Source organism: Tyto alba, unplaced genomic scaffold (assembly GCF_018691265.1).
Source record: "Tyto alba isolate M040663 unplaced genomic scaffold, T.alba_DEE_v4.0 Super-Scaffold_2, whole genome shotgun sequence".
Classification (NCBI taxonomy): Eukaryota; Metazoa; Chordata; class Aves; order Strigiformes; family Tytonidae; genus Tyto; species Tyto alba.
Window position 1 is genome coordinate 51,460,009 of NW_024881282.1, and position 26,242 is coordinate 51,486,250.

Consider the following 26,242-nt stretch of genomic DNA (forward strand, 5'->3'; position numbering starts at 1 on the left):
ACAAAACACTAAGATTTCAGATTCCAAGATCGCCTCTGTGAATGGCTCTCCAAAGTCACAGAAGCTTCCAGAAGATCTTTTTACTGCTGATACCTATCTTAACTGTGTGTCTGTGAAGTGTCAGTCTTCCGTGGCTACTTAACTATTGGGTGAAGAATAATTTGTCGTACCTGTTGCTTGTAATATAACTTTCTGTACTTGTCACTAGAGGGCAACACAGCTACTCACATCATTACACCACCTGATACACTCCCAAGCAACAGTCTGCTGAGATCCATCGGTGCGAATTTGACGTCAAAATTTGCGATTTGTTTTGGGTTGGTTTTGGTGTGTGTTTTGTTTGTTTGTTTGGTTGTTGTTGTTTATTTTGTTTTGTTTTGTTTTGTTTTTTTCCCCCTACAAAACCCATGCTCAGGTGCTGGCTTTAACAGTATCTTGTGGAGTACTTTTGAATGGACAATCCGGAATGACACTGAGAGGAGAACGATTAATGCTGGTTACAGCAATAGGACTTCTCTATTTATCTCACTTCCTCATAGGGGTCATTGTCCACTGCAGTGACAAGAACAATAACTGCAATCAGAATCAGACACGTAGTCCCTGATTTTGAACTACTGATGCCAATGGGAGACTTATCGCTGACTTAATTTCACACGGGATTTGGTCTTTGGTACTGACTTTTACTCACAACTGCATATACCACAATATTATTTGCCCAGGTTGGATTACGCTGACCTTTTGAACAGGGATTGAGGAGCATCAGGTATCTTTGAGTTTTGTGCAGGCTGGGGGTGGCAGCGAAGCTTGATTCTGTCACATGTAATTCAAATATTGCCAAACAGGCTGACTTGTCTTAACTTGCAAGCACCTGGCATGGAAACAATCTATCATTTTGAACATTCCTAAATACAGTAATGCTCTCATTTAACCATGACTATGTTGGCTACATTAAAGGGTGGTGTAATTTCCAAAGGAGATAACACTGTGTGATTACCTAGTATCAAAGGTGATTTTAGTAATTTCACGAAGATTAAATTTTTACAGCCCCCTGTGATGTTTACCATGTTGCCAACACCCTACCCTGTCTTGGAGTCAGAGTTCTCTGATTTCATGTGATTATCTTGGGACAGCTTCCAAGTATGTATATGTTGAATTACCACGTATTTTCTTCCCTGCTTACTCAAGTGGTGTCTCCAGATCATCTTTCATGGGGCCTATAAATATATAGATATATATATTCAAGCCTCACAAGTTCAAATGCGAAGCTCACATAGTTGACTCCTGCAGACACATTTGCAATGTAACCCCACAGTTTCTCTCCCATTCCATGTAGCAGATGCAGATAACTCTAATCAACTATTAGTGTGCCACTTTTTTTTTTTTTTTTTTTTTTTTTTCAGGAAGAAGGTAAAACACAACCATATTTATGTCTTGCAAGAATTTTCTTTTGTGATAGGTGACAGAAGGTCTTCTCAAGTTATAAGAGTTAAAATATGGTAGAGTCAGAGTATGGGAGAAAGGATCTGGGGCTGTCCCCTCCCCCAAAATGCCATGCTTGGAAGAACACTATTCAACAGAAGCCTAATATATCTCTTTTAACCAAGTAGCCCTGTACATTGCACACACCCCTTGTCATATCTGAAATGGAAGTCCCTCCCATGAACTAAGAATACTTGAAGGGTCTGAATGTAGGCATTTTACCACCATTTTTGGATGCATATGCTTCTGATACATTGGGATACTACAGACACTTGTGTTAAAGTATAGTTCGAATTATTGTTTTTTCTTAAAGCTTTGGGGTAAAAAAAAACCCAAACTTTTAATTTAATGGCAACTTTTTATTTAATAAGAACTTTTTATTAAATACAGAGTTTTCTATTCGGAAGGCAGGACTTGTCATTTAGGATTGGCTCATATGTTCATTTCCTTCATTATCCTTTTTCTGACATTGACCAGCATAGCAAACTTCGGAAGAAAGCAGATTAAATCCTGCTGCTGGTTATAACGAAAACTGTCATTTTTCTTTCCCAGATAAATTATGCAGAATTCATAAATAGTTGTATTCTAACACTCAGCTATATCCACATCATATTTTAAAAGAAATTTAGATGCTATCCGAATTTTTGTTGCTGGAGGCGAGCTTTGCTTTTTTCTCTTAGCCCTTCTCAATCTTAAAGACAATAAAAGGTGATGAAAAAGTCTTTGTGGTGAATCCCAAGACTAGGATATCCCCAAGGCAATGTGGTTAGTGCGAAACTAAGAAAACCATTTAATTCTGTAGATGGAATCCTGTCCTTTCAGTAAGTGAATACAAGCTTATTAAAAACTAATCTTATAAAAACAGTAGGCAGAGATTTTTGTTAGATTTGGGCAGATAAATTGTCTCAAGAGTCCCTCTGCATGCAGCAGGTTTTGTCTCTGGGCCCCAGGTGCTGACACCCTGATTACACCCCAAGCCCGCACAGGTGCTGAGGAAGGGCAGGGCTGTGACGGTACATGACGCCCGGAGCTGGTCAGCTGTCACACCTCCCATAAAAAAAAAAAAAAAAAGCTGCATTTTTTAAACCCTTCTTGTGAATCAAAACAATCACCAAAAGTCAAAACGCGAACTTTTGCGCCTCCTCCCCGCCCCTTTTTTTTTTTTTTTTTTTTTTTTTTTTTAATTGAGATACCCCTCCGGGAAGAAAAATGAGGCAAAACCGACAGGGACTCGCCAAAACGCGGCCGCGCTGTTTCCTCAGGACACCACCGCCCCGCAGCGGGGGCAGCCAGCGGGCCCGCGGGGGCACGAAGCCGGCCGGCGGCCCCCAGGCTCAGGCCGCTTCCCTCCCTTCAACCTCCGAGGGACAGGCGGGGGAAGAGGAAGGGTCGGTTTCACCCCAAGGGGCTGCCGAGGGCAGCGGGGAACGCTCCGCCGCCGCCCCGACGGGAGCCGCGCCGCGCACAGGTGAGAGCCGTTGGCGAGGCGGGAAGGAGGGAGGGGAGAAGGCCCCCTCCCACCCCCCCCCGCCGCGCCTCCTGTCCCTTGGGCGGGCCGGGGGGACCTGAGTGGATGGAGCCCGCGTCAGTCAGGGGCAGGGCGAGGCCGGCGTGCCGGGGGGTGGTGGCCCCCGCCCGGCAGCGGGGCTGCAGTTGCGGAGGAGCAGCGGCACCATGAGGGCGGCCGCCGGGGTAGGGGCGGGGGGGGGGGGGGGAAGGCACCTGCTGGCTGTGAGGGCGAGCGGGCTGAGGCGGGCGGGCTCCCTCCCTCCCTCCCTCCCTCCCTCCGCGGGCTGATCGCTGCCGCTCGCCGGGGCAGCGACCAGCCCGCCGGCCCTCGCGGCTGTTGGGTTCATCTGTTTGTTTCTAGGAGGTGGCGGGCATCCTCTGCCTGGTGTCTGTGGCGGCCGCGCTGGATTTCAGGTACCACCACGCCGAGGAGCTGGAGGCGTACCTGAAGGGGGTTCACGCCGCGTACCCCTCCATCACCCACTTGCACAGCATCGGGCGCTCGGTGGAAGGTAGGGGAGGGCGGGGGGGGGGGGTTGGAGGCAGGCGAGGGAAGCGGAGGCTCTCGGTTTTACTTCAGTGGGGACAGGCGTGGGTGAAGGTGGCTGTGGCGGCGCTTCGTGCGCGCTTGCTGGCGGCGGGGCTGCTCTAATCGCAAGTGCAGGGTGCCTCTGCTTCAATCTCTGTGAAATTTCCTCTTCCTCTTGCTTAAGCATAAATAACAAGCTCTGATGACACGTATGACGCTTCGGCTAGGGTAGAAGTTCTCCCAACACTTTTTTTTTTTTTTTTTTTTTGAGAATTGGAAACGTCCTGAGTGGCAATTTCAGAAACAGGGCTGTTTTTAAAAGAACTTAAAATGTTTGGTAACCCGTTCGCTAAGTGCCCATTCTACGTGTGGCTGTAATAAGAGTGTGTGTTTTCTAACTTGTGGGAATGTCAAAAATATCTTCTCTTTTGGCTCTACCTATTATTCCAGTAAATCTGGAATGACTAGAAAACAGATTTCAGATTCCATATTGATACAAGGTCTTGTGTTTTAAATGAAGGGGATTTCAGTCTTGAAAATATACTCAATAATCACTTTCCTGTCCTTATAGATACTTGTAAGAAAGTACCAATCATAAACAAACTCATAAAACTTATAGAAAAAAATAGAACTTTTAAATTTGTTTAGAGGGATTAGAGAGTTTAGTGTTTATTAGTATATAAATAATGTATAGATGTCTAGTTTTAAGCAAAAAAAAAAAAAAGCATAAGAGGATTTTAATTCAGAAAATTAAATTACTTTTGCTAAGAGGTATAAAACTAGACAGAGAATTTTATTCTTCAGAAACATCATCTGTTCTTCTAATCCCATTTCATACCACTTGAAGGAGACAGTTCTAGCATCTATTATCAAAACTAGGCTTGTCTTTGAAAAAAATAATATGCAACCTTCAGGGTAGATAATCACAAAGAACACTAGTAGTTTCTTTTCATACTTCCTTGTGTTACCGTATGGGTCCTCTGTTTTTTTTTTTAATATACTTGCATTTGTCTGGGACATAACCTTTAGTTGAAAAGAGGGGTCTGTTTCAGTGAGGTATCAAACAGCTGTCATGTTGCTATGGATATGTGATCTTGTCTCTGTGCATGTTGCATGTCTGCACTCTTTTTTTTTTTTTTTTTTTCAGAAAGTCTCATAGACAAGGAATCTTAAAGTTACTTAAGTTGCGTTCTTGGTTTCATCAAAGGCAGAATCATATTGGATTGTGTTATTCATCCACACAAGAGAAGGCTAGTCCCTTTAAGTACAGTTCCCTCCAGTATAAGCTACCTATTATCCACATCTTCATTTTCCTACCTTGAGGGGACTTAGCTAACATTTTAATGACAGGACTAGATTCTGACTTCTCTGGCATTAACTCTGCTGGCTTATCTTTGTGCAGCTAGGGCAAAACCTTTCATCCAACCTGAGAGATTGAAAGTTTGGCTTTTGCATATCTAGACATCTGGGAGTTGGTAACATGAAGTGCTCAACTTGTCTGATTCCATTAGTTTGAAAACTGGAAATGCATCATCTCTTGATTGTGATGGAGCAACACACTGAAACTTTATTCAGATTTTGGTATATTGCCTTCTGTTTGCCAAACTGTGTGATAAGAGAATTTCGTGGGCTCTCCCTTGTTCTGCCAGCCTACACATCATGATTCACAAAAAAGTGATCAGTTACGCTTTTTGCATGTTCTGTGTGCCTGCAGTATTCCTCTGAATGGAATAGGTGGGCAGTGGAAACTTTGTCAGTGCCGTACAAGGCAGAATGGCAGTGAAAAATGTTCAGTGCTTCTCTGTTCTTTTATTTATTTATTTTTAAAATGTTAAGAGATTACTTCTGTTAAGAGATGTGCCTTTAGAGACCCTGGAAGTATGGTAGAAGATGGAACTGAATTAGGGTCATCTATTTTTTCCTCATACTAAAAGAAAGTTTTGTGAAAACAGTGGTTATATAATTTTTGTGGAAAATTAAATTTCAATTTTGATCAATGGACTGAAGTTCCATCCTTCTTTTCTCAGATAAGCTGATAAAAACAAGAATGTATGTATGCCTGTGCACTTGTTAGTGGGACAACAGTAGTAAACCCATACAATTAGCTAAACTGTGATAGTAACGTGTATTTATTGATTATGAGAAAGAGAAATTAATTTAAATACTGTAAAATGGAGGTCAGTGTGATGTAGTAACTTCTCTACTAAGGTGTTGACATTCCTGATACAGAACTTGTTGATAATGAATACAAAATTCTGTGAATGAGTTGTGGCTCTGAGGTCACCAGACATAATTTTACTGTTATCAAGAATAGCTGTTGTTCCCATGTTATTCTTAAATCTCATCTAGGTTATACTGTAATTTTATTTAATAATCTAGTATTATATACTGTCATCTAGACTTGAATTATGAAGAATGTGAAGTAAAAGCTTGATTTTTGGTTGGCATGTGTAGACCAGAAGCTCTGTGAGCATGTAAAATCCACTCTTAGAAGCCCAAATGTGGAAGGGTGATAGGGACCCCGTATCACCAGTTAAGAAAGTGATTGCATGTAGCTCTTTATCAGAAATATCTAAACACTCTTCATGTCAGAAGCCGCACATGCTCCAGGCAGATAATAAAGTAATTCAGGTCTGGAGGCCATCTAAGTTTGAGCTCCTCTTCAAAGCAGGGTTAACTTGAAAGTTAGATTATGATGCTCAGGGCCCTCTCCACCCAAGTTTTGAATATCTGCAAGGGTAGAGATTCTACAGGGTCTCTGGGTGCCTGATCCAGTACTCAGCTACCTCTGTTGTGAAAATGTGTTTTCCTGCATCCGGTTAGATTTTCCCTTGCTGTGAGTTATCTGCCCTCTTGCTGTGCGCCTCTAAGAAGGGTCTGACTCTGTCTTCTCTACATTGTCCCTTTAGGTACTGGGAGGTTGTAGCTGTATCATCCTACAGCCTTAACAAACCGACTTCCCCCAGCCTCTCCTCAGATGTAGTGTGTGTGATCATCTCAGTGGTCCTCTGCTGGACTTCTTCCAGTGTGGAGGTTTCTCTTGCGCTAGGGAACCCATAGCTGGACATGGTACTCCAGATGTAGCTTCACTAATGCTGAGTGGAGGGGAGTAGTAATTTTCCTGCTGGTTTATGTTCTTGATGCAGCCCAGCATACAGATTGCCTTTTCTGCTGCAAGAGCACACTACTGACTCACATTTATCTTGTCTACTTGGACATTCCTCCCACACCCTGCAACCCCTAGGTGGCAGAGCCGCAACCTGTACAAGCATGGGATTGTCTTTTTGGGTTAATAATGTGGGGTTCTTCCATTCCAGATGCAGGACTTTGCATTCGTCTTTATCAAATTGCATGAGCTTTTGACTGAGAAATTCCTTCAGCTTGTCAGGGCCCCTCTGAATGGCAGCCCTAGCCCTGATGAATATGTTAAACATATCAGCTTCAGTATTGACCCTTGAGGAATGCTGCTAATAATTTCCTGTCACTTGAACCACCAATTGCTCAATCCAGCCAGCTTCTGACCTTACTGTAGTCAACTCCTCTAATTCTTATGTTCCCAGCTTGTTTACAGAAATACTGTGAGGGTGACTGGGTGCTGAAACAGGTTGCTCACGGAGGTTGTGGAGTCTTCATCCATGGAGATATTCAAAAGCCATCTGGACACAGTCCGGGGCAACTGGCTGGAGGTGTCACTGCTTGAGCAAGGGGGGGTTGGACCAGGTGACTTCTGGAGGTCCCTTCGAACAGGTTCTGTGATTCTGTTAAAGCCTTTCTAAGGTCAAGGCTAAAGAAATACAGTGCTTTCCTCTCTCCCACTAAGCCAGTCATTTGTGCATAAAAGGTAGGCAGTCAAATATGATTTGTCATGGATAAATTTTAGGTGAGACTTACAAGGTGTGTTTATTTGATGTACATAGACAATAACAGCAATGTACACAACAGAACCAGTACCAAGAGCCTCACTGGAAAACAAACTAAAAGATTCTTAATGTGCTTTGTGGTAGTTTACATCGCCATATGGAAATTCACCACCCCTCTGCCAGATTACTGGGAACATCTCTGCTAGATTATTGGGAAGAATGTGTTCTAGACTGGCAATGGCCTATTCAGTCTCCAGGTCTGTACATTTAGAAGCTATGATATATAATGCATCTCATCTGCTAAACTGTTGTCCCTAAATGAGTGGAAAAGGGAGCTTAAAAAAATATAGCCCATTGACTGATAAAACTGAGTGTTATCTGTTTGGCTTAATTTAGTAGGTAACCTCAAATCCGTCAAGATTTGTAAGTGATTTGTATGTTTGTGAGAGACGTGATATAAGCAGGTAGGCAGAGGTGTGTTATGGCCCAGAATATACCTTGATTATTTAATACTGTGTCAGATGTCTAGTTGAATAAGCTCGTAAAAGATCTTTGGCAGGAGCTCTGTTTTCTAATATGCACAATATCCAACCTCAGTACAGTATGTGCACTCTATAATAGTAGAGGAGGCTGCAGAGCTGAGTCAGTCTGGAGAATGGGACCTGGTGTAAGTGTATTAACCTGTCCTGCCTAATGCCACCCCAGTGGAAAACAGACTGACTCTTAAGCAAGCAAATCTTGAGGTGTGCATTATCAAAAAGAAGATATTTGATGTATGTGTATGTTCTGATGCTTTTCATTGTTCAAGATACTGTGCCATTATTCTTAGAAAATGAGTGGTGGGAAGCAGACTTAAGGGATTCCCTGATGACCATATTAGGAGAACAAGAAGTGCTGAGTGACTTTTGTAGTAGATCCACACTCTTTTAAAAAAATTCTTTTCAGATAAAGTGATAGCATGCCAATTAGAGCTTGTTTTAGATCTAGCTTTTCTGGAGCTCAGTCTGCATTTTTAGAATTCTAATCAAATTGAAACAGTTGTAAACATAATCCTTAAATCAGATCCTGCTCACTGAGCAGAAAGTTGTGTACAGTTAAAGTACCTCTGTATTTACATAGTGAAGAGCTTCAAAGTTGACTTAATAGATTAAAATCTCCTTGGCAGATTCAATCATTGGAGAGACAAAAAGCAAATCAAAAGAAACTGACCAGATGTTATTGTGGTTTCATTAGAAATTTTCAGAAATATCTTCTTACAAAAGAGCTGTCCTGAAAGCTTTTTTTAGGTGAGAACTATGTGATTTAATAACACTATTCTGCTACTTACTATTCAGTTGCTCTCTGTTGCCTTTGAACTGGCACATTTGATCCATCAATCTTAAGCATTCCTCTAGCTTTCACTAGTCTATAAAAAAAAAAAAAAAATCTCACTTGCTAGCATTCTGCTATCCCTGCTCTATAAACAGAGAGACTGAAGCATGCAAGGGGGGTGTGTGTGTTTGACTTCTTTTTTAAACTTCCACATGGCTGTGTTCATAGAGGATACTATGTACTACAGGGAAGGTGTACTCGGCAGGGCTCCCAGCAGGCCAGGCTTCTCAGCCGCTCAGACAAGGTGCCTGTTGGAGCTCCTTATGTCTCCTTCCTGCCTGCATTCATGGGTTTCCCTCCTTGGGAAACAGAAGGGAATGACACATGCTCAGGTTTCCATCTGATAAGCAGCTGTGACTCCGGGAAAAGTGTTTGATAGGTGTTAGGATTCAGTAGTTTAGTGAGAAGTGTGTGCTTGCCTGGTAATAGGGTTAATGGAGAACCTAGGCAATTAACCTGTCCCTGACATTGTTCTGCACAAACACCACTGGATCATGTGTCCAGGATATGCTAGGGATCAGTTTAAATCTCCTGACTGTTCTGATACAGTGTGATTGGTACTTTCAGGTGTTTACAGGAGGCTATTGAACAGGGGAGTGCTAACTTCAGGTTCATTGCATGCCAGTGAAAATAGTTAATAATAAAAGACCAGGTATTGTACTTGTCTAGTCTATATATTGATAGTCTATGTATGTAGCTGGAAAATTATGTTTATCTGGGGAAAAACAGAAACTTATTTTCAGACATTTCGTGTGGTACAGTATGGAAAGAGCCTGGGTTACTACCATCAGTAGTAAAATACATTTTTAAATTTTATTAAATTTACATTAGAAACACTTATCTAGATGCTTTTACTCTGTTTAAACTACTAGAAAACAAATTTTACTACTGGAGAAAACAAAACTGAAATATGTATCCATACAATGTTTGTACTCTAGTGGAACAGTTCTTGGCAAGTTAGTTTCAGGAGGCCTGTCACTGTACAAAAATAGAATGAGAAGGTTGTAGGTAGCCCAGTGTACTTTGAGGTAAATTTCTCGGTGTCACCCATTATTATAAACGTTTGTACAAACTAAATGTGAGTACCAGTGTATTTAAAAAGAAGGAAGAAAAAAAGGTGATGAGACTCTTTGTCTTTAAAATAAACAAATTTTCTGGAGGAAAATCCACAGGGAATGTGATGTCTTTAAAAAGAGTATTGCAATTACTTTTTTCTGTGGTTACATCATATGAAGTATGTTTGTGTTGAAGAGTATTACCTTCTGTTTGTTCCTTTTGAATGACAGCTGCAGAAGGCTTTGCTCCTGTCTCCAGTCCTTGATAATGTCTCCCCTTCCCTTCCCTCCTCCTCATCTCCCACCCCACAAACTTCCTTAGTACTATAAATTACAGGCTCATTGTGCAAGCATGGTGTGTGTAGATAATATAAGCATTGAGATTTTCAGCGTTCAATTTTAGAAACAAGAATGAATGAGACATTTTCCACTCTGAGGGCCTCATGTAAAGCACACTAAAGGCACTTGGCTCAAGTCCAGAGTTTTATTTAAAAACGGGCATGACAGTTAGACTTTTACCCGTTCTTGCCTGCTTATCTTCTGAATTTTTTTCCCCTTATATGCCACTTGCTCTCTTTGGTCTTTTTTTTCATAACCATCTTTCTTCCAGTCTTTGTCAGTACTTGTGGCATATAAATGTATGTTAACAAGATTCTAGGTAGGTTTATATGTTCATTTTATTGTTGAAAGGCTGTTTAGTTCATGGATGGGCTTGATCTTAACAGCCTTGTAAACTACTTGCAGTGTATTATGTGAGTCACTCTGATGGAAGGTAAAAAACAACAGAGGAGGAGGAGGACTGGCTCCTTCAGGATTTATCTAGTGAAAGCTAAACCATGGAAGGAAAAAACCCACCAAGCCGTAAAACCAAGAAGTATCAGCCTGTATTTTTAAAAATCTTCAGCTTCCAACTGGGCTGTGCTCTAAACCGTGTGCTTAAATAGAACTCAATGTTACTTCATTAGCTTTAACTTCAAATTCCACTTGTCCTAACTGAAGTTACAAAGTCTTTGATTGTTGAAAGTTGTTTCGTGTTTCATCTGACTGCATCTCCTCTAGATACCAGAATTAGTTTAAGTGTGAATACTGTGTATGTCTACTTACAGGAGAAAAGCCATAGCACTTCTGCAACAGTAGTGCGACTACTGTAATGTGACACTGGTAGTTTGTGTGCAGTCAGTCTTCTGATAGCCAAGTACTAAGATTTTGTCTGGTGATAACGTGATTTAACATTGCTTTCCCGTCAGTACAGCTATGCTTTTTACACAATTTATAAAAATATGTAGCCTGCTCAGTGTCAGATGTTTAAAAGTTTGGTAAGTTAAGAAGTTACTCTTAGAGATGCAGTCACTGACTTTCAGCACAGTTCTGTTCTCTTGCAATGAAAGTAAAATAATTTGCCAAAGTATTTTTTTCTTTCTGCTTGCTGTGAATTGGTTGATCATCTTTGTCTTGCCTTCTATGCTGTCTCCTACACCTAAAAATAATAATGAAATTGCATACATGTAATGGTACGTGTTGTACAGTTTTGCATACATGCACACACACAAATTAAACTTAAATACAGTTCTTGCAGAAAATCTTGTGGAAAGGCTTTTTTTCTGTGAAATCTGCCATATCAGAGATTCCTGTCCCAGCCTAAAAAAAAAAAAAAACAAACAACCATTTTTTGAAGGGGGCCTGTCCTAGCAACGTAGATCAAACACTTCTCATATAAAAACTGTTGTCTAGTGCTGGAATCTTTATGTTGTAACTTGGAAATGGGAAGATCTGATCTGTTTAGAAATAGTCCTCTGTTCCTGTGAGCAGCATTTATTTAAGACCAGTGTCGTGGGAAGAATCTCTGCTCTCCTCCCTCCTCTCTACCCCTTGCTTTGTAGTTGTGTAGTTGCAGCATGTATTTGTCAAACATTTTTTCAGAGCAGTAAAGGTCTTAAGCCTATAGCAATCCTCTTTTCCCTCAGCAGGACTTTACAGCTTTCTGTCTTTGTTTAGATGTAGACAGAATTGACAACCGGCCATGGTAATTCACACCAGTGAAGTTAGCAATGCTGGGGAGCTTGTGTAACTTAGAATCGGCAATTGTAGCTGGTGGGTGCAGTTTGACTCCTGTTAATATCCATATCCTTTATCTGGTGTTGAGAAAGTAAGTACCTAGAAGATAGTAGAAGATTTAAATAAAAAAAACAACCAAACAATTACAAAAAACACAGAGCTCAGGATACTAAGAACTGTGCACAATGGACAGATAAAGTACTGGGGCTTTTCCCCCTCACTTCTTGTAGGATTCTGCTTTTTGGGGTATTGTATGTAAACGTTTAGCCATGTAAATAAGAGGTGTGAAATTGAAACATGACTTATGATCCTTTGTGTAGCTCAACTACACTAATAATTTAACTCTTAATTTAATTTATGGTCTGCTGATTGCAAGGGATGAATTAAACCTGTATTCTTACTTCAAGTTACTTTTTATATGTAACTCAGTGTTGACTTACACTGGTCCTAAGTAAGTATTCACTTCTTCGGACTGCTGTTTTTTGGATGCTGTAGAGTAGCACAAGAAGCGGAAGAGATTATCCAATAATGAAAAAAAATAATACATAACCATTAATCAAGAGATGGCCTTCAGTTAAGGGTCTTCTACCACCAGATTAGGCCTCCTTAGCTGGTCACAGCCTATATGTGCTGGTCTTTGGGTTGTGCTACAGGGCGTATATTTCCTTAAGAATAGGGAAAATCAGGTGAATATTGGTGAGTGATGTGGGTTGAATTGTCCTTTCAGTACAATGCTGTTATTTTTTAAACAAATTCTAATTGCAGACTTACTTAAAAAGAAAACAAACTCTCATCCTGTGCCTGTGTTTTAACCTGGTGGTCAATCTGTCTGCGTTTTCCTCTTACTTGAGGAGGGCACAGTAACACATCCCTCCTACCTCACTTCAGAGGATGAGGCTTTTTAATAGAAGAGTGTTTCTAGTAGCTTTTAATCACATCCTACAAAAAGGGAAGAGCAGTGCACCTTGCATCCCTTCTGGATGGCCTTTTTGCCTAGGACCTCTGGCTGTAGATCATTGAAGGTACCAACATTACTGATTCTCAGGGCTGCCTAATTGAATCTTTACTGTATGTAGCTATGGTATGGCATATTGTGTTCAGATAGTTCACAGGAGTGCAAATGGACACCTACTCATAATACATTAATTGATAGGCAAGATGTGCCTTCTTACCCAAGTGTTTGTTCCTTAGGCAGTTGTTCCATGCTTATTTTGCATAGAGGAGAGATCTAGATTCCTAAAGCTGGATTTTTTCTTTGAATGAAAGCTGGATGTGCACGTGATTGCTAATTCTTCTTTCAGAACTTTTTATGAATTAGGTAGCTACTGGAGATAGAAACAAATATTGCATAGGACTGGCTTGTAGCTCTCTTTCCCTCCCAGCTGAGATACTACCCTCCCTGTAAACTGCTCTACTTTTGGCACAGCAACTCTTAATCTGTATAGTGGTTCAGATGTGAGGAAAAGGTTAGGAGATGCTTCTAAGCAGATGATTCTGCAGCTTGATGTCTAGAGCTTACTTGTTACGGGAAAGGTCAGTTCATGGCAGTTAGTTTATTTCATTAAATGTCTGTAGCTGCTGGTAACATACTGAGCTCACAGTGGATTTAGGACAGTTGAGTTATATTTCCTGTTTCTTCATAGCCAATGTGTTCTACATCCATGGGTCTTGCAGTTAGCTGGGGCGTTTAAGCAGAGTTTGGGCAGGTGTGCAAAAGTAACATTTATCCTAATGCTAAAATAAAAGCAAACTACTCTCAATAAGAAATGTACTCCTACTGTGTCAGTTTGAAAATCCAGTCTGGTCCAGCTATTTTTCCAAAAAAAAAAAATTTCTAGCAAGAGGGTAGGCACAGAATGATACCTCCCCAATATACACTTCTAGCAATGTGCAACCTGGTTGTTTCTGACAAAGTGTATCTCCTAATTGTGGTGAATCTAAAGTAGGTTAAAGTACAAAGCTTGCTTTGATATACAATGTTTTAGGCTGATCTCAAAATCCAAGAAGAAACAAAGGCCATCAGAACATGTTTCTTGAAGAAACAAAGGAATGAGTTACTCTGTAGATGGTAACGCTGCCTGAATTTTAGTTCTTTGTAGTGTCTGTTGCCTTTCCTAAAAGGTAGTCACTGGTGTTTCTAAGGAGACATTTTGTTACCCATTTTGAGGGAGAATCTGGAAGCAACTGGTCAAACTAATGTAGCTTGTTAACTAAACCAGACAGAAGTGGTGATGATAAGGATTGGATTGTTTTTAAAAAGTTAACCTATCTTCTATTCTTTGTGCCTCCAGCCTTTTTTTTTTTTTAAGGTGGTGAGGGGAAGGTGCTCACTACCTGAATTTGCAGGACTCTGCCTGCCGGTGTTGAGACGTGTATTGTTTGGAGCTACCTATTCTTGGAGCAAGTATAATGTCTCGGATCTGCCAAGGGTGTTTACAGGATCTGCGTAGCAAGTCTCCTGATGAGTCACTTCAGTGCACTGAAACACTCAAAGTGCACCAGTAATTTCTCAGCCATGTAGGAGCAACAACCTGTTGTCTCCTACTGGTTTTGTACTTCCTCTCCTGCTTTCAGGTGGCAGGAATAGTTTTGCCCACCTCAGCTTCTGGTACTAAAAGGGTAGGCCAAATAAAACTGTTGAATCTGGACAAATTATACTTAAAAACAAACCATCCCCTTCCTTGTGCCTGCCTTGTGTTAGAAGCAATCACTCTGCTCATGATGATCCAAGGGTACTACTGTGAATAAGTAATGTTACTTTTCTATGTATACAATAGCTTTTCTGAAAAGTACTAGATGCAGTTTCATACCTCTCAGAAAATAAAGCTATTGCTTGGTGAAAGGGAAAAATAGCCTGATTTCTGGGAGTACGAGACCAGTTAGTGTAAATAATGGGGAAAGCCTCTTCAGGCTAAATCTATGTGTCTGTAGTGCTCTCAGTGAGCAATACTGAATAAGGTTAGTGTATATTAATTTAAGAACAGTATTCCCTTCCGGGTTGCTTTTGTTTGGATTTTTAAAAATTGTTTTTATTTCTTTATTTGTCTTCAAAAAACCTCTAAGATGTTATTGTAGAGGCTGTGCTTTGGATTGGCAATTTTTCATGTTTTTGTATATAAAGAGTCATTATGAGAACTAAAAATGGTACAGTGTGAGCCACATATACGTAGGAAAGAAAGAGTTGTTTTTCTCCTAAGATAGAAGTCCTGTGAAAATGTCTAAAACAGCTATGGATGTCCCAATCAAACAAAGGTTTGTAAACCATTAGGTAGATAATCACTCACGTGAACCATGAGTTGTTTGACTTCCCCTCTCAAGTGCTTTGATTACAAATAAACAGTATCTACATTTATTTTCTTTTTAGAGAGTTGTTGGTCATTCCCCCAGTTCTGCTTATAGGGTACTGACTGGATTGTCTGGTATAATCTCTAGAAGTAGATGGATACTTATTAAACAGTGGGAAATTGTTACTTTTCTTTTTTCTCTTTAGAGAGAGAGAGAGAGAGGTAGCCTTATGACTGTAAGAAGGGATACAAGGGAAGAGACAAGAAGTGTTGCCTTAAGTAGTGGCCCCAGCATAGTAACTGTGTCAGTGGTAGTGCATCTGGTGGTGAAACATTTTGGTCCTTTGTCTCTCAAGAAATACACAAATTGGCTGAGATGGGACCGTCTGTATTAGCACTCAGAAAGTTGACAAGTGGAAATATAGAGCTCAAGGTACTCCTAACACTGAGATAAAATTTAAAAACCCTGCACAGATACTGTACCAATTAGTCTCTCTTGCTGTTATCCTCAAATAAACATTTGCTTCCTCATCAATCCAAGAAGGAGTAAAAGCTTAAGAACAGTGTGGTTAGAGTAGTTCTTGCTAAGTGTGATCTCTTTCACAGTCTCTCCATTAGGCAGGATACTTGGGGAAACAAAACAAGTAGTAAAACCTTTTCTCCCTTCCCCGAATAAGAAGAGCTATCAGTTTGGGGTGGGGTGAGGAGGTGGCCATGGTGGACATGCAGTCTAATGTTACCTTGGGCTCTTTTGGGTTTGTTCTGCTTACCCATGCACCATGCTGAACGTTGCCAGGTATGCCTGGTTAACATATGTGATTGATCTGTATCTTTTTAATCCTTCAAAATACCTTGAAGACTGTCTTATGTTTAAAGTGTCCTAGCTCTTCTTAGGATAGCAACTTTGTTCGTTACTAACACTAATCCAGGCAGAGTCTTTAGGTAATCCTTTCTGTCTCTAGGTAATCCTTCCTGTCTCAGTGGGCCATGAGAACATGGTATACTGAAAGTGAGGATAAACTCTCACAGAAGAATCTGATGTAGTACATTTGTTCATACAGATGTATGTCTGATCCCAGCTTCAGGTACACATGTTATTCTGAGTATAAACTAGACATTTAGAATGTCTGTTTTCTGGACAGCTGCCTCTTTTGGCTGATAATTTATGAAATTCATATGCCCAAAGGATATGTTTGTATTACTATAATCTGGAGGGTGCTTTATTCGACAGCCTGGCTAGATTAAACTCACATATTTGTTCATGATTGTAAATCTACTTCTGCAATACTACTACATCAGTCATTCTAATTAAACATTCCTGGTTACATAAATAATGTGCTGGTAACTCAAATTCTGTTAGAAACTGAGTAGAGCTGTGCGTGTGGTTGGGCAGTCCACTTGCAGAAGACAAGTTGCAAAATAATTTTAGATCTTCCAGCTTGAATTGGTGATGGCAAATCAGAGTACCACAGGGCAAGGACGCTGCTGGTGCTTGTTGAGCAAAAGGGAATGGCTCATGAAGTCCTTCATTAGCTGTGGTACTGTTTTGCCAGAAGACAGTGTTGCTGCACTGTTATCATGGAGAAACTAACACTTTGTCTTCATATTGAAGCTTGGAAGTACAATACTAAGTTACATAAGCATTTAATGTCTTTGTATGCCCATCTTCTTGCCTATGTGAGTGCATATAGGCAGCAACGGTACTCCTGTGTTACACACTGACAGTACTGAACTTTGCAGGGAATCCAAGTACAGATCAGAAAACTTAAAACCCAAAGAATGGTTTATGTTGGTATGTAAACAGATTTACCATGAATGCGATTGAAAAGTTAGAATTGATAAAGCCAGGACTGATTTATTCATCTCTCTCTTCCTGCACAATAAGGAACTTTATGTAGTCATAAGCACAGTTTGACTTGGTCTCAGAAAATAGCTGTCAGATGCAGCTGGGTAGATACCCCGACATAGTTCTGCAATTACAAGAAAACTGTAAAGATACCTTAATTAACCTAGATTTACGCTAGTATTACAAATACCCAGTAAGGATGAAGTGTCCCAAGACATTGCAGAATGTTGCCAAATGCAGTTAGGGAAATATTTCCAATATTAGTATGCGTAGTTAAAGTGGATTAAAGAGTGTATGAGAGATTATGTGGGAATTGTGGTCTGTCTACCGAAGAATTTATCAAGGCGCGACTCTCATGCTATCCTGTCTCCCCGCAATATTTTGTATAAGTAATGCAGATGCTAGTTATTTGCATCATTTCTCTTTCTTCTGTCAAACCATAATTAAGTAATGGTTGCTCTTGCAGTGGAAGCTGTTAGAAAAACCAGCTGTATGTTTGTTTCGCTACTGTTACTTGGTGTTCTCATCATAGAATCTAAGCTGAAGCTCTTCTGCTTGTACTGGAATTGAGCAGGATTGACACAAGCTATGCCTAAGGCATAGCCACCACCCTCTTATGTTCTCATTGAACAAAACCTTGTCTGTCCAGTCCCCCTCCTTATTTTGCACTCTTTTGATTGTATGCTTTGGGGGTCAGAAACGGATATTTTAAAAGTTTGTGTGGATGAAGGCATGATAGGGACAGTTCTCAGGACTGCTGAAATATCAGTAGTCAATAACAATCTGAAGAATAATTATAAAGCTTTTAAGTTGTTTGCACTTCATATTTAACTTCTCTGTCTTCTTTTCTTACTAGTAAGGTGGCCTTCCCTACAATTTAGGGCCCCATCTTTCTGGGTAATATGCAAACTACCCTGATAATATGCTACTTGGCCTGTCGAGTTTGTTGCCAAACATGGGGTTAAGTAAGAGTAAAAATTAGTAAATTTTAAGGAAGAGGATATGAAATACAAAGAGAAGTAAATTTTTGTGGCTGGTATCAAATCTCAGGAGTACATTTTCTGAGGTAATTACTTTGATTTGGTATAATGTCATGTTGTCTTTTTTTTATAATCTAGCTTTATGCATTTATAGGTAACAGATGGATCCAAGCAGATTCATATCTGAGGCTTGGATTTAGACATCTAAAAACTCAATTTTCTAGCATGTATCAGAGCTAGTTTTGTATGAGCTATGTTCAGTACTGTACCGTTCAAATAGGCATTCAGTCAGATGTGGAGCCAGAGTAAACTGATTTTGACTGGGGGTGGGGCACAAAGATGGCCTATGAGGAAAGACGAAAGGAGTTCAGGCTCTTCTCCCTGGAGAATAGAACAGTCAGGGGGGAACCTCATCGCAGAATTCCAGGACTTACAGTACTTAGCGTGGCTACAAAGAGGACAGAAGACCTCTCTTCACAAAGAGCCATGTTGAAAGAAGACAAGGGGCAAAAGGTACAATTTGTACCGGAAGAGGTTTCATCTCAATATAAGAAACTCTTTACAGTGAGAACAGTCATTCACTGGAACAGCATCTCTGGGGATGTGGTAGAGTCCCTATCACTGGAGGTTTCAAAGATACAATTGGACAGAGTGCTCGATAATCTCATCTAGGCTTGCTTTCCCATGAAAGGTTGGACCAGATGATCTTTTGAGGTTCCTTCCAACCTGGGCTGTTCTATGATTCTGATTGTTTCTGTGATTGAATTGTTCTTGGGCCTTGCATTCTAATGAGAGCCAGTCTTCCTATTCTCCCTGTCCCATGCCTTTCTAGGCAGGGACTGCCTCAACGCAGATCAGCATTACTCCAGTTCCTACCCATGAAGTCAGTCTGCAAGACATGGCCAGCCCAGGAGGACTGGAGTCACTGATGCTTTTTCTGGGTCAAAGTTGACCTCCACGTAAACTTCTGAATCAGTAGCCTAGCCTGAGTGGTACTGACAGTGGGTCTGGTATGTTGCCCAGTCACTTCACTTGTTTCCTAGCCATAACTTTCTTTGACATGACAACAGTTATTTTTCATAAATTAAGCTGTAAAGAACAAGGTGGAGAAGAGTAGAAATAAATTTCAGAACAAAGCAAACCAGGGAGTGCAATCCAGATGGCAACATTTACAAATGATTGGGTTTCTTTCCCACTAGATCTGGAGATCAAATTCAATTCTCCATCTTAATTCCCTGTTTTCATAGATGTGTTTAGAATACTGATACTGCACCGTGAACTGTGACAGTACTAGAAAATTTTTAAAAGGGCTGTTCCTTCCACTAGAAGCTATGTGGTCTGGCTCTGTTCCAGGACAAGTCTTGTTACTTGTCCTGACACACACAGTTTGTCTTGATTTTTTGAAATATAGTTCACTATTTAGTTGAAGTCAGTTCTGGTTTGGCAGTGAGAAATGGCGCTTGGGTATACGTTCAGTTGATTCAAAGCATGGGAGGTAGCTTAGCTGTTCACTTCAGGTACAAAAACCAGAGTTATCGAGGCTTAGCTGATGAAAGGAAACTTTATCTATATGCTGAATCTTTTTATATGCAGTAAGTTACTGCTATATGGAAAGAAATCTTACATCATCCCTCATAGGTACACTATCCAGTACTGCAGGCTGAGCAGACCCAGGAATTTATTTTAATTGTTAATGGTAGGTTTAATACTTCTCACAAGCTGGAAATGCCAGGAAATAATTGGTGTCTCAGTTCATGGGAGTGTTTATCATTTAGATGGCCCTCACATAAACAGTCTAAACACTAAAGCTGGAAAGACCAATTTAAATCAGTACTTAATACTAGTCTATACTTAGCTCTTCCTTGTGTTTCCCATGAGTGTAGTTTCGCAGTGATAGCAGCAGGAATGAGCACTGCTGATAGCAAGGCACTGGAAATACTTTTTTTTTTTTTTTTTTTTTTCCGTTTGAAACAGAATACAATATTATTTGTAGAGTCTTAAATTACAGAAGTAACTATAGCATTTTAGCTGCACTTGGTCTCTTGTTGCTTCACTGTATATATAGTACTGAATCAGTGCTAGTGCTGCTGTGAGGAAGTAGATAAAACATATGGCACTGTTCTACATTGGTTTATGAGATGCTCCACAAAGTCTGTGCAATGGATGTGGATGTCATCATTGCTAGTAGCTGGCTTTGAAATAGCCCTTGTGATCTGCTTCCTTTCAAATAAAACCTGGAGCTAATCTTAATGTCTGGTTATTGATGAGATAACATGCTTCATGTTCTAGGGACTACCGTATTGTTTGGCTGCTGTGCTTGGTTGGTTGTTTTAGTTATTAGAGAGTAATTATGTACAGAGAGGTAACATAAATGTAGTAAATATATTGGTTAGCTTAGTGCAGGATCAGGACATTAAACCATCTTGCCTTCTAGGTCACTGCTTTGTGCTTCTGGAAGTCATCAAGGATTTAAGGAAGCTAATGCTCTTAGTTGGCACTTATTTCACTTGCTCTGAAAGGACTTTTAACATGTAATTCACTGAACGTGTTGGCTCTGACGTATTTTGAGGCCCTGTCTGTGTGCTTGGTACTCACACTGATAATGGGCAGGTCCAGGTCTGAATGAATTTATAACCTTATAGAAGGCATATGTCTCCTGTAGAGGAGTGTGTTTTACAATGCAGCTGTAGCCACCTCCATCTAAGAGAGAGCTGGGACACCATCAGGTCTCCAATATAGGTCCTTTGCTACTTTCATCTTCTAATTTCACCACTGTCTTTTAGATGTTGGATGTGCTCTTTGGTGCTGCAGCTTGATCTGATGAATCCCTAGCTAGGGAACCTGCACATTGTAGGCTCACAGTAGTCATCTTAAGTTTGGGCTGTGGCAGAAAGGCTGCAATCGTGACTGTAAGCAGGTATGTTGCTCTTGGTGCAGCAGTCCATATGGCAGCTGATAAGTTGTGAACCAAGGAAGAATGTCTGAAATTCCCTTCCAGTAGAGAGGAGAGCTGGGCAGAATGGCTTAGAGGGTGTAAGGATAAAGAATGATAGGAATACTCTAGAGGGACTTCCTTGGTACTTCCTTGCAGGTTGCCCCTGGATATAACCACAGAGAGGATGACATGTTGCAGAGATAGAAATTGAGATGGTTGTCCACACTTGTTTATGAATAAAAGTAGCATGCTTTTTTCATGACTAGGATTTTTTTCAGTTCCAAATGTATACTACTGCAGCAAGACTTGTCATCTGTTTTCACAGAACTGTGGGATGATTGAGATTAGAAGGGACCTCTGGAGGTTTTGGATGAGAGAAGGGCTAGAGGAGTTTTAGGGATTGGTGCTTCTTTTTCTTTCCTTTTTGAAGAAGGATGTGCTTAAAAGCTAGCATCTCTGGTTTCTCCTCTCTATAACTTGTCTAGACTTACAGAAATCAAACTAATTTATTTTTTTTAATGAAACAGTGGCTCTGCCTGCAATAAAGCAAATAACTAGCTTCCTCACCATAGCACTTACTGTGAACTTACTTTTAAAACTATGGATTGCTTGCTCACACTGTCCTTTAATGTAAGAGTCACTAGCAGCATCTCACAGCTTTGAAATATGTGAGATGTGGATATAAGAGTTGAACACCAATGTTACTGATGTCTTCTAGAGTGACTGTGTAAAACCAGTAGGGCATCCTGAGGCCACTCCTTGTTGAACCTGTCAGCTCTCAGTGCTGTCTTGTTGCTTCTTGATCCTAAGCCCGAGACTGTCTTCGATTTTACCTGTCCTGCAGTGTTTTCCTTTCTAGCTATGTGACCGGTTCACTGCAGCGATACCATGAGGGTCATGGCTTCCAACTCCGAGAAACTGTTATGCTTTAGAGTTTATTTACTACAGATTTGATGACCCACAAAGATTTAGGAAATAATGCTTTTCCTAGTACTGCATATAGCAGCACCTACATTCTTCTTTCCTGTAAGTAACAACGGCAGCTGGACTTGTCTGAGACAGCTTGTGGGTCCCAAAAAAGCCTTGTGTGAGAGCTGGGGACAGGTAGCATGCATGCAAGGTCTGGGCGTTAGCAATCTATAGGCTGTGGCTGCTGTTACCAAGGAACTGGTCCAGTTTCATTGCTGCCATCTATTGAAACTAGAGCTTTCCACATCATTGAGCAGACTAGTGGGAAGCATAGTTTTGCAGATGAGATATGAAATGCCACAATATCACTACAAATTATAACAAAAAATGCCCCCCCTCCCTTAAATGAGGACTTCCAAAATGTATGTATATTTGTTTTATTACTTAATATTCAGCTTCCTATGCAGCTTCAGTGGCCCTAACTAATACTCCTTCTGTAGCTGTTAAATCTTTCCCTGCTGACTTTTGTCTCTGATACAGCTCTGCCTAGTATCTCCTGTTTTCTGAGCAGTAACTCATTAATGTGTTTAGCTTTTCTGTGTTGTCTTTAATACAAAAAAATACGCTCTTTGTGGTAATGAAAACTTCTGTATGTACTTCAGAAAATCCTTATTATCTAATATTTTTTGGGGAAGACGGTCTTATTTTAAATACTCTTTAGTTGCTTGGTGACTTTGCTTGAGAAGATCTTGCTTGCTGAACTTGATTTGAAAAATGCTTATTACGAAAAAGACCCAAACTATTTTCTAGCACTGATTAAATGCTTTTAAAATCGCATGGTTCACTAGGCACTTTTGGTCAGAAGGCAAAATATATTCCTCTGATGTAGCAAGTACTCACAGAATAAAAACCCCACAGTCTACTTTGATGTGCTATGCCTAGGACTGTCTGGGCAGCAATGAAATATGAGACTTTGTATGGTGGTCTTAATGACCAACTATTTTCTTTTTTTTTTTTTTTTCTCTAAGGTTTGTATAATTTTGCACTTGTTTAAAAAAATGTCTTTTCCCCTTCCCCTCTTAAAGGTAGAGACCTGTGGGTTCTTGTTCTGGGAAGGTTTCCAACCCATCATAAGATTGGCATTCCAGAGTTCAAGTATGTTGCTAATATGCATGGGGATGAGGTACGTTTCAACTTTTGCAATGTCATTTATACCAAATACACTTACCAGAGGTTTAGAGTGAACTTCTCAGGTGTGTGCTACTTATTCTTGAGGTATGTCATACCTCAGAGGACCTAGTATGTGTGTATTTCTTGAGGAATTTCAAGAATAAAGTTCCCTTGTTTTAGCGGAAGGGCTTTAAGAAACCTTACATCACTGAAGAATCCTACACCTAACACTTCTCTTAAGTAGAGAGCTTTGTCTTCTCCACATGAATAAACCCAGAGGCTTTAACTTTCCTGGCAATGAGTCAGATGTAATAGTTTGCTTGTACATTATTATTGCCTAGGCATGAAGTATGACTGATAGAGCTCTTCAAATAAATCCTAAGATTGAATAATAATTGCTGTGAAGCACCAAATGATTTATTTTGGGAAGATTTCTTTTGAGAACCTTAAGCTAGGGATACTGAGATTCATTTGAGATAACACAGTGAGTACGAAACAAAAAGCAATTTCAGGATTAACTTGCTCTGGAAAGAATGCCCACTTCTTAATGATAAAGGAAAAAAATGGTGATTATGAGCCTTCCTGGTGTAGTACATGAATCTGGAAAAAAAAGACTCAAAGCTTCACTCTTTTCTGTAGTCTTTTTTTGCTTTCTATCTCCCTTATTCTTTAGCTTTACCTGCTTATATTAGTCATGTTCAGGTTTAAACTACACAATATATATCTATGCAGTCTTTAATGTGAAGGGTAAATAATTCAACAGAAATGGCAAAATTTATGTATGTATGCTAGACTGAATTCCCAAAATGAAGAAAAAAAATAGATGTAGTAGGAAGTGTATCCAGTGTAAAAAGTAACATATCACAAGCTATTGCTATTACCGATACTGTGTGCGAGCACTTGCACGCCTACAGGCCCTTGTGACATTACATGCCAAGAATTTCCCCCAAGTTAGACTAGTTTCACCTTGTTTGACAGTGTCTATGCTCTAAGTGCTGCTGGGAGTCTGGCTGCTTTGGAATTTTAACTCTGTGTGGGAGGAAGCTGATTCATGGTTTCAAATGGGCACACATTACTGGATGCCCAAGAAAGGGTTTGCGACTCCTAAAACCTGGTGTGTGTTAGTCCAGGGTGCCTAGGAACTGAGGATCCATATGACAGTCCCTGCAGACTGCTGAAGGGAATTGCAAACCTATGGCTACAGGTGACCCAGGTTTGGTGGGAAAGGGATGGAGGGCAGGCTATGAATGGACTCACCCAGAATGGCCCGGCTCTCAAATCCAGTATTGCTGGACTACAGAAGGCCATTCCTCCTATTGAAACCTCCACAGTGAAGCACTCCTGCCATTACTGCTGCCCAGCTGGATATGCACAAGGAGTTTTGACCACAGAGACATGCACTACTTTGCATATCCACAGGGTCAGGAATTTCTGGAGATCAGGCAACCAGGCTCACTGCCTAAGATCTAGATCTTTATGTTGACTTTGTGAGGAAATGAGACAGGGCTTTTTTTTGCAGTATCTGGCACTATGTCTGAGTCTGAGCAGGGATGATCCTTGAGCTGCCTATAGCACCAAGTGCCATGCTACATTCTAACTTTTTCATTAGACCAAGAATGCAGCTGGGGGAGGTACTGGAAATAGAGCCATTCTTCCTTTTCAGGCCTTCATGATCATATTTTTTTTTTTTTTGTGTATGGATATAACGCACAGTTGGTGTTTGTTTTTCCTATCTGACCATAAGTGTATTTCAGATGACAGGAAATGAATTCTCATATAGAGAAGTGTTGAAGAACTTGAATATTTTTCCCCAGAATCAAAGATTCTGCTGGACTAGTCACTGGGGAAGGATTCAACTATCCCTATAATATATTAAGCAGATAAGTTTTGCACTGACTGTATGACACACTTCAACTTGTTTTTCATAATGTAAAACTGCAGGATTATGGCTTCATTGATTTAGTTAGGTCTCTTGTGGTTCAGTGATGCTTTTCAAAAATGGTACAAAGTGAGAAAAGTTTTGTTCTCAAGTGTTGTTTGGTGATGCTGCCCTTCTAACCTGTCATGATCACACAAATGACACTTTTTTTGACTCAGCTGGCTGGCTGCCCTTGAAACCTAAAAGCTGGGGAGAAGCCTGAATTGCACATGCACAGGCTGTTTGCATGTGCTGCTGGAAGAAAACCTAGGTTCTTTGGAGAGCTGCCCAACAGGGAAGTTCTGATAAAATAACGTGAGTACACAATATTAGGAAGAGTCTTTTTTTTTTTCAGAACTAGAAAGAATTATTTTTTAAAGTAGGTTAATTTTTCTTGGCTGGTCATGTCGTATGTAAATCTTAGTACTGTGATTTTATTTTGTGATCACCATAGCCAAATAGTGAACTTTTGCCCCAGAGATGGAACAAAAGACTCCTCCCATTCTTTGTGTGCCTGTATGAAGTTGAATGCTGTTTTAAGGAGTACTTTTTGTTTAACCCAACCCAGATTAAGACTGGTAATTAGAGGTCATTTAGTCACGTGCAGCTACATGAGACTTTAGTCAAAATGGCACTAATAGACTGCACAAAATGCATAAACCTGTGAAACTTCAATAAAATCTGCACTGAGGAAGATGAAGAGGAGGTTGCTGGCTGTTCAGGGGTCACTGTCATTCTGAAATTGGCAGCAGCCTCTCTTGTCCCAGGCTTGTACTCTTACTTGAAAGATCTTATCTTCCTCGGTATGGGTATGTACGTTCCTCTCTGGGGAAGAACTCATTCCACTTAACATTCACTACAGCCAAACCCCAAACACTCCTAAGTCATAAATGGAGCAGAGTGATCACCTTTTGACCAGCTGTCCCAGTGTCTTGAGTCCAATCTGCACAACTGAACCATAGGATCTAATCTGAATGCTGTGCCTAAACCATGTATATTGCAGCAGGAAAACCCTTTAAGGAAAAGCATGTCTGAAAAAAGTGTAAACTATCTGTGCATTTCTGCTTGTTCCCTTTGATGTATTAAGTATATGGATTCTTTAGCTTTCTGCAGCTGTAGTGTAACTGGGCTATCATGAAGTAAACTCTTTCCCATAATGATAATGCTGATACCAACCCTTTTTTCCTAAATCATCCACTGCTGATCACTTTCTTAGTGTAACGGTGTTTTGCCTCTTCCATTATGTGAAGCTGAGCCCATACTGGTAAGCCTGAGCTAGCCTACATGAAAGGATGTATTTATCTTGCTGGCTTATCTTGTGATTTAAGTTAAAGCAGCTAGA

At 40.4% G+C, this 26,242-nt stretch overlaps 1 protein-coding gene across 1 annotated transcript in view; it reads left to right on the top strand.

Annotated features, from left to right (window-relative positions):
* The first annotated feature begins 3,084 nt into the window (after positions 1 to 3,084).
* The window catches only part of CPM (carboxypeptidase M), a 33,534-nt gene continuing 10,376 nt past the window's right edge, over positions 3,085 to 26,242 (top strand). Inside the window, exons 1-3 of the mRNA XM_042793384.1 lie at positions 3,085 to 3,171; positions 3,350 to 3,500; positions 22,898 to 22,995. Coding sequence (XP_042649318.1) covers positions 3,154 to 3,171; positions 3,350 to 3,500; positions 22,898 to 22,995 — 267 coding nt within the window. The 5' untranslated portion in view covers positions 3,085 to 3,153. The remainder of the gene's footprint in view (positions 3,172 to 3,349; positions 3,501 to 22,897; positions 22,996 to 26,242) is intronic.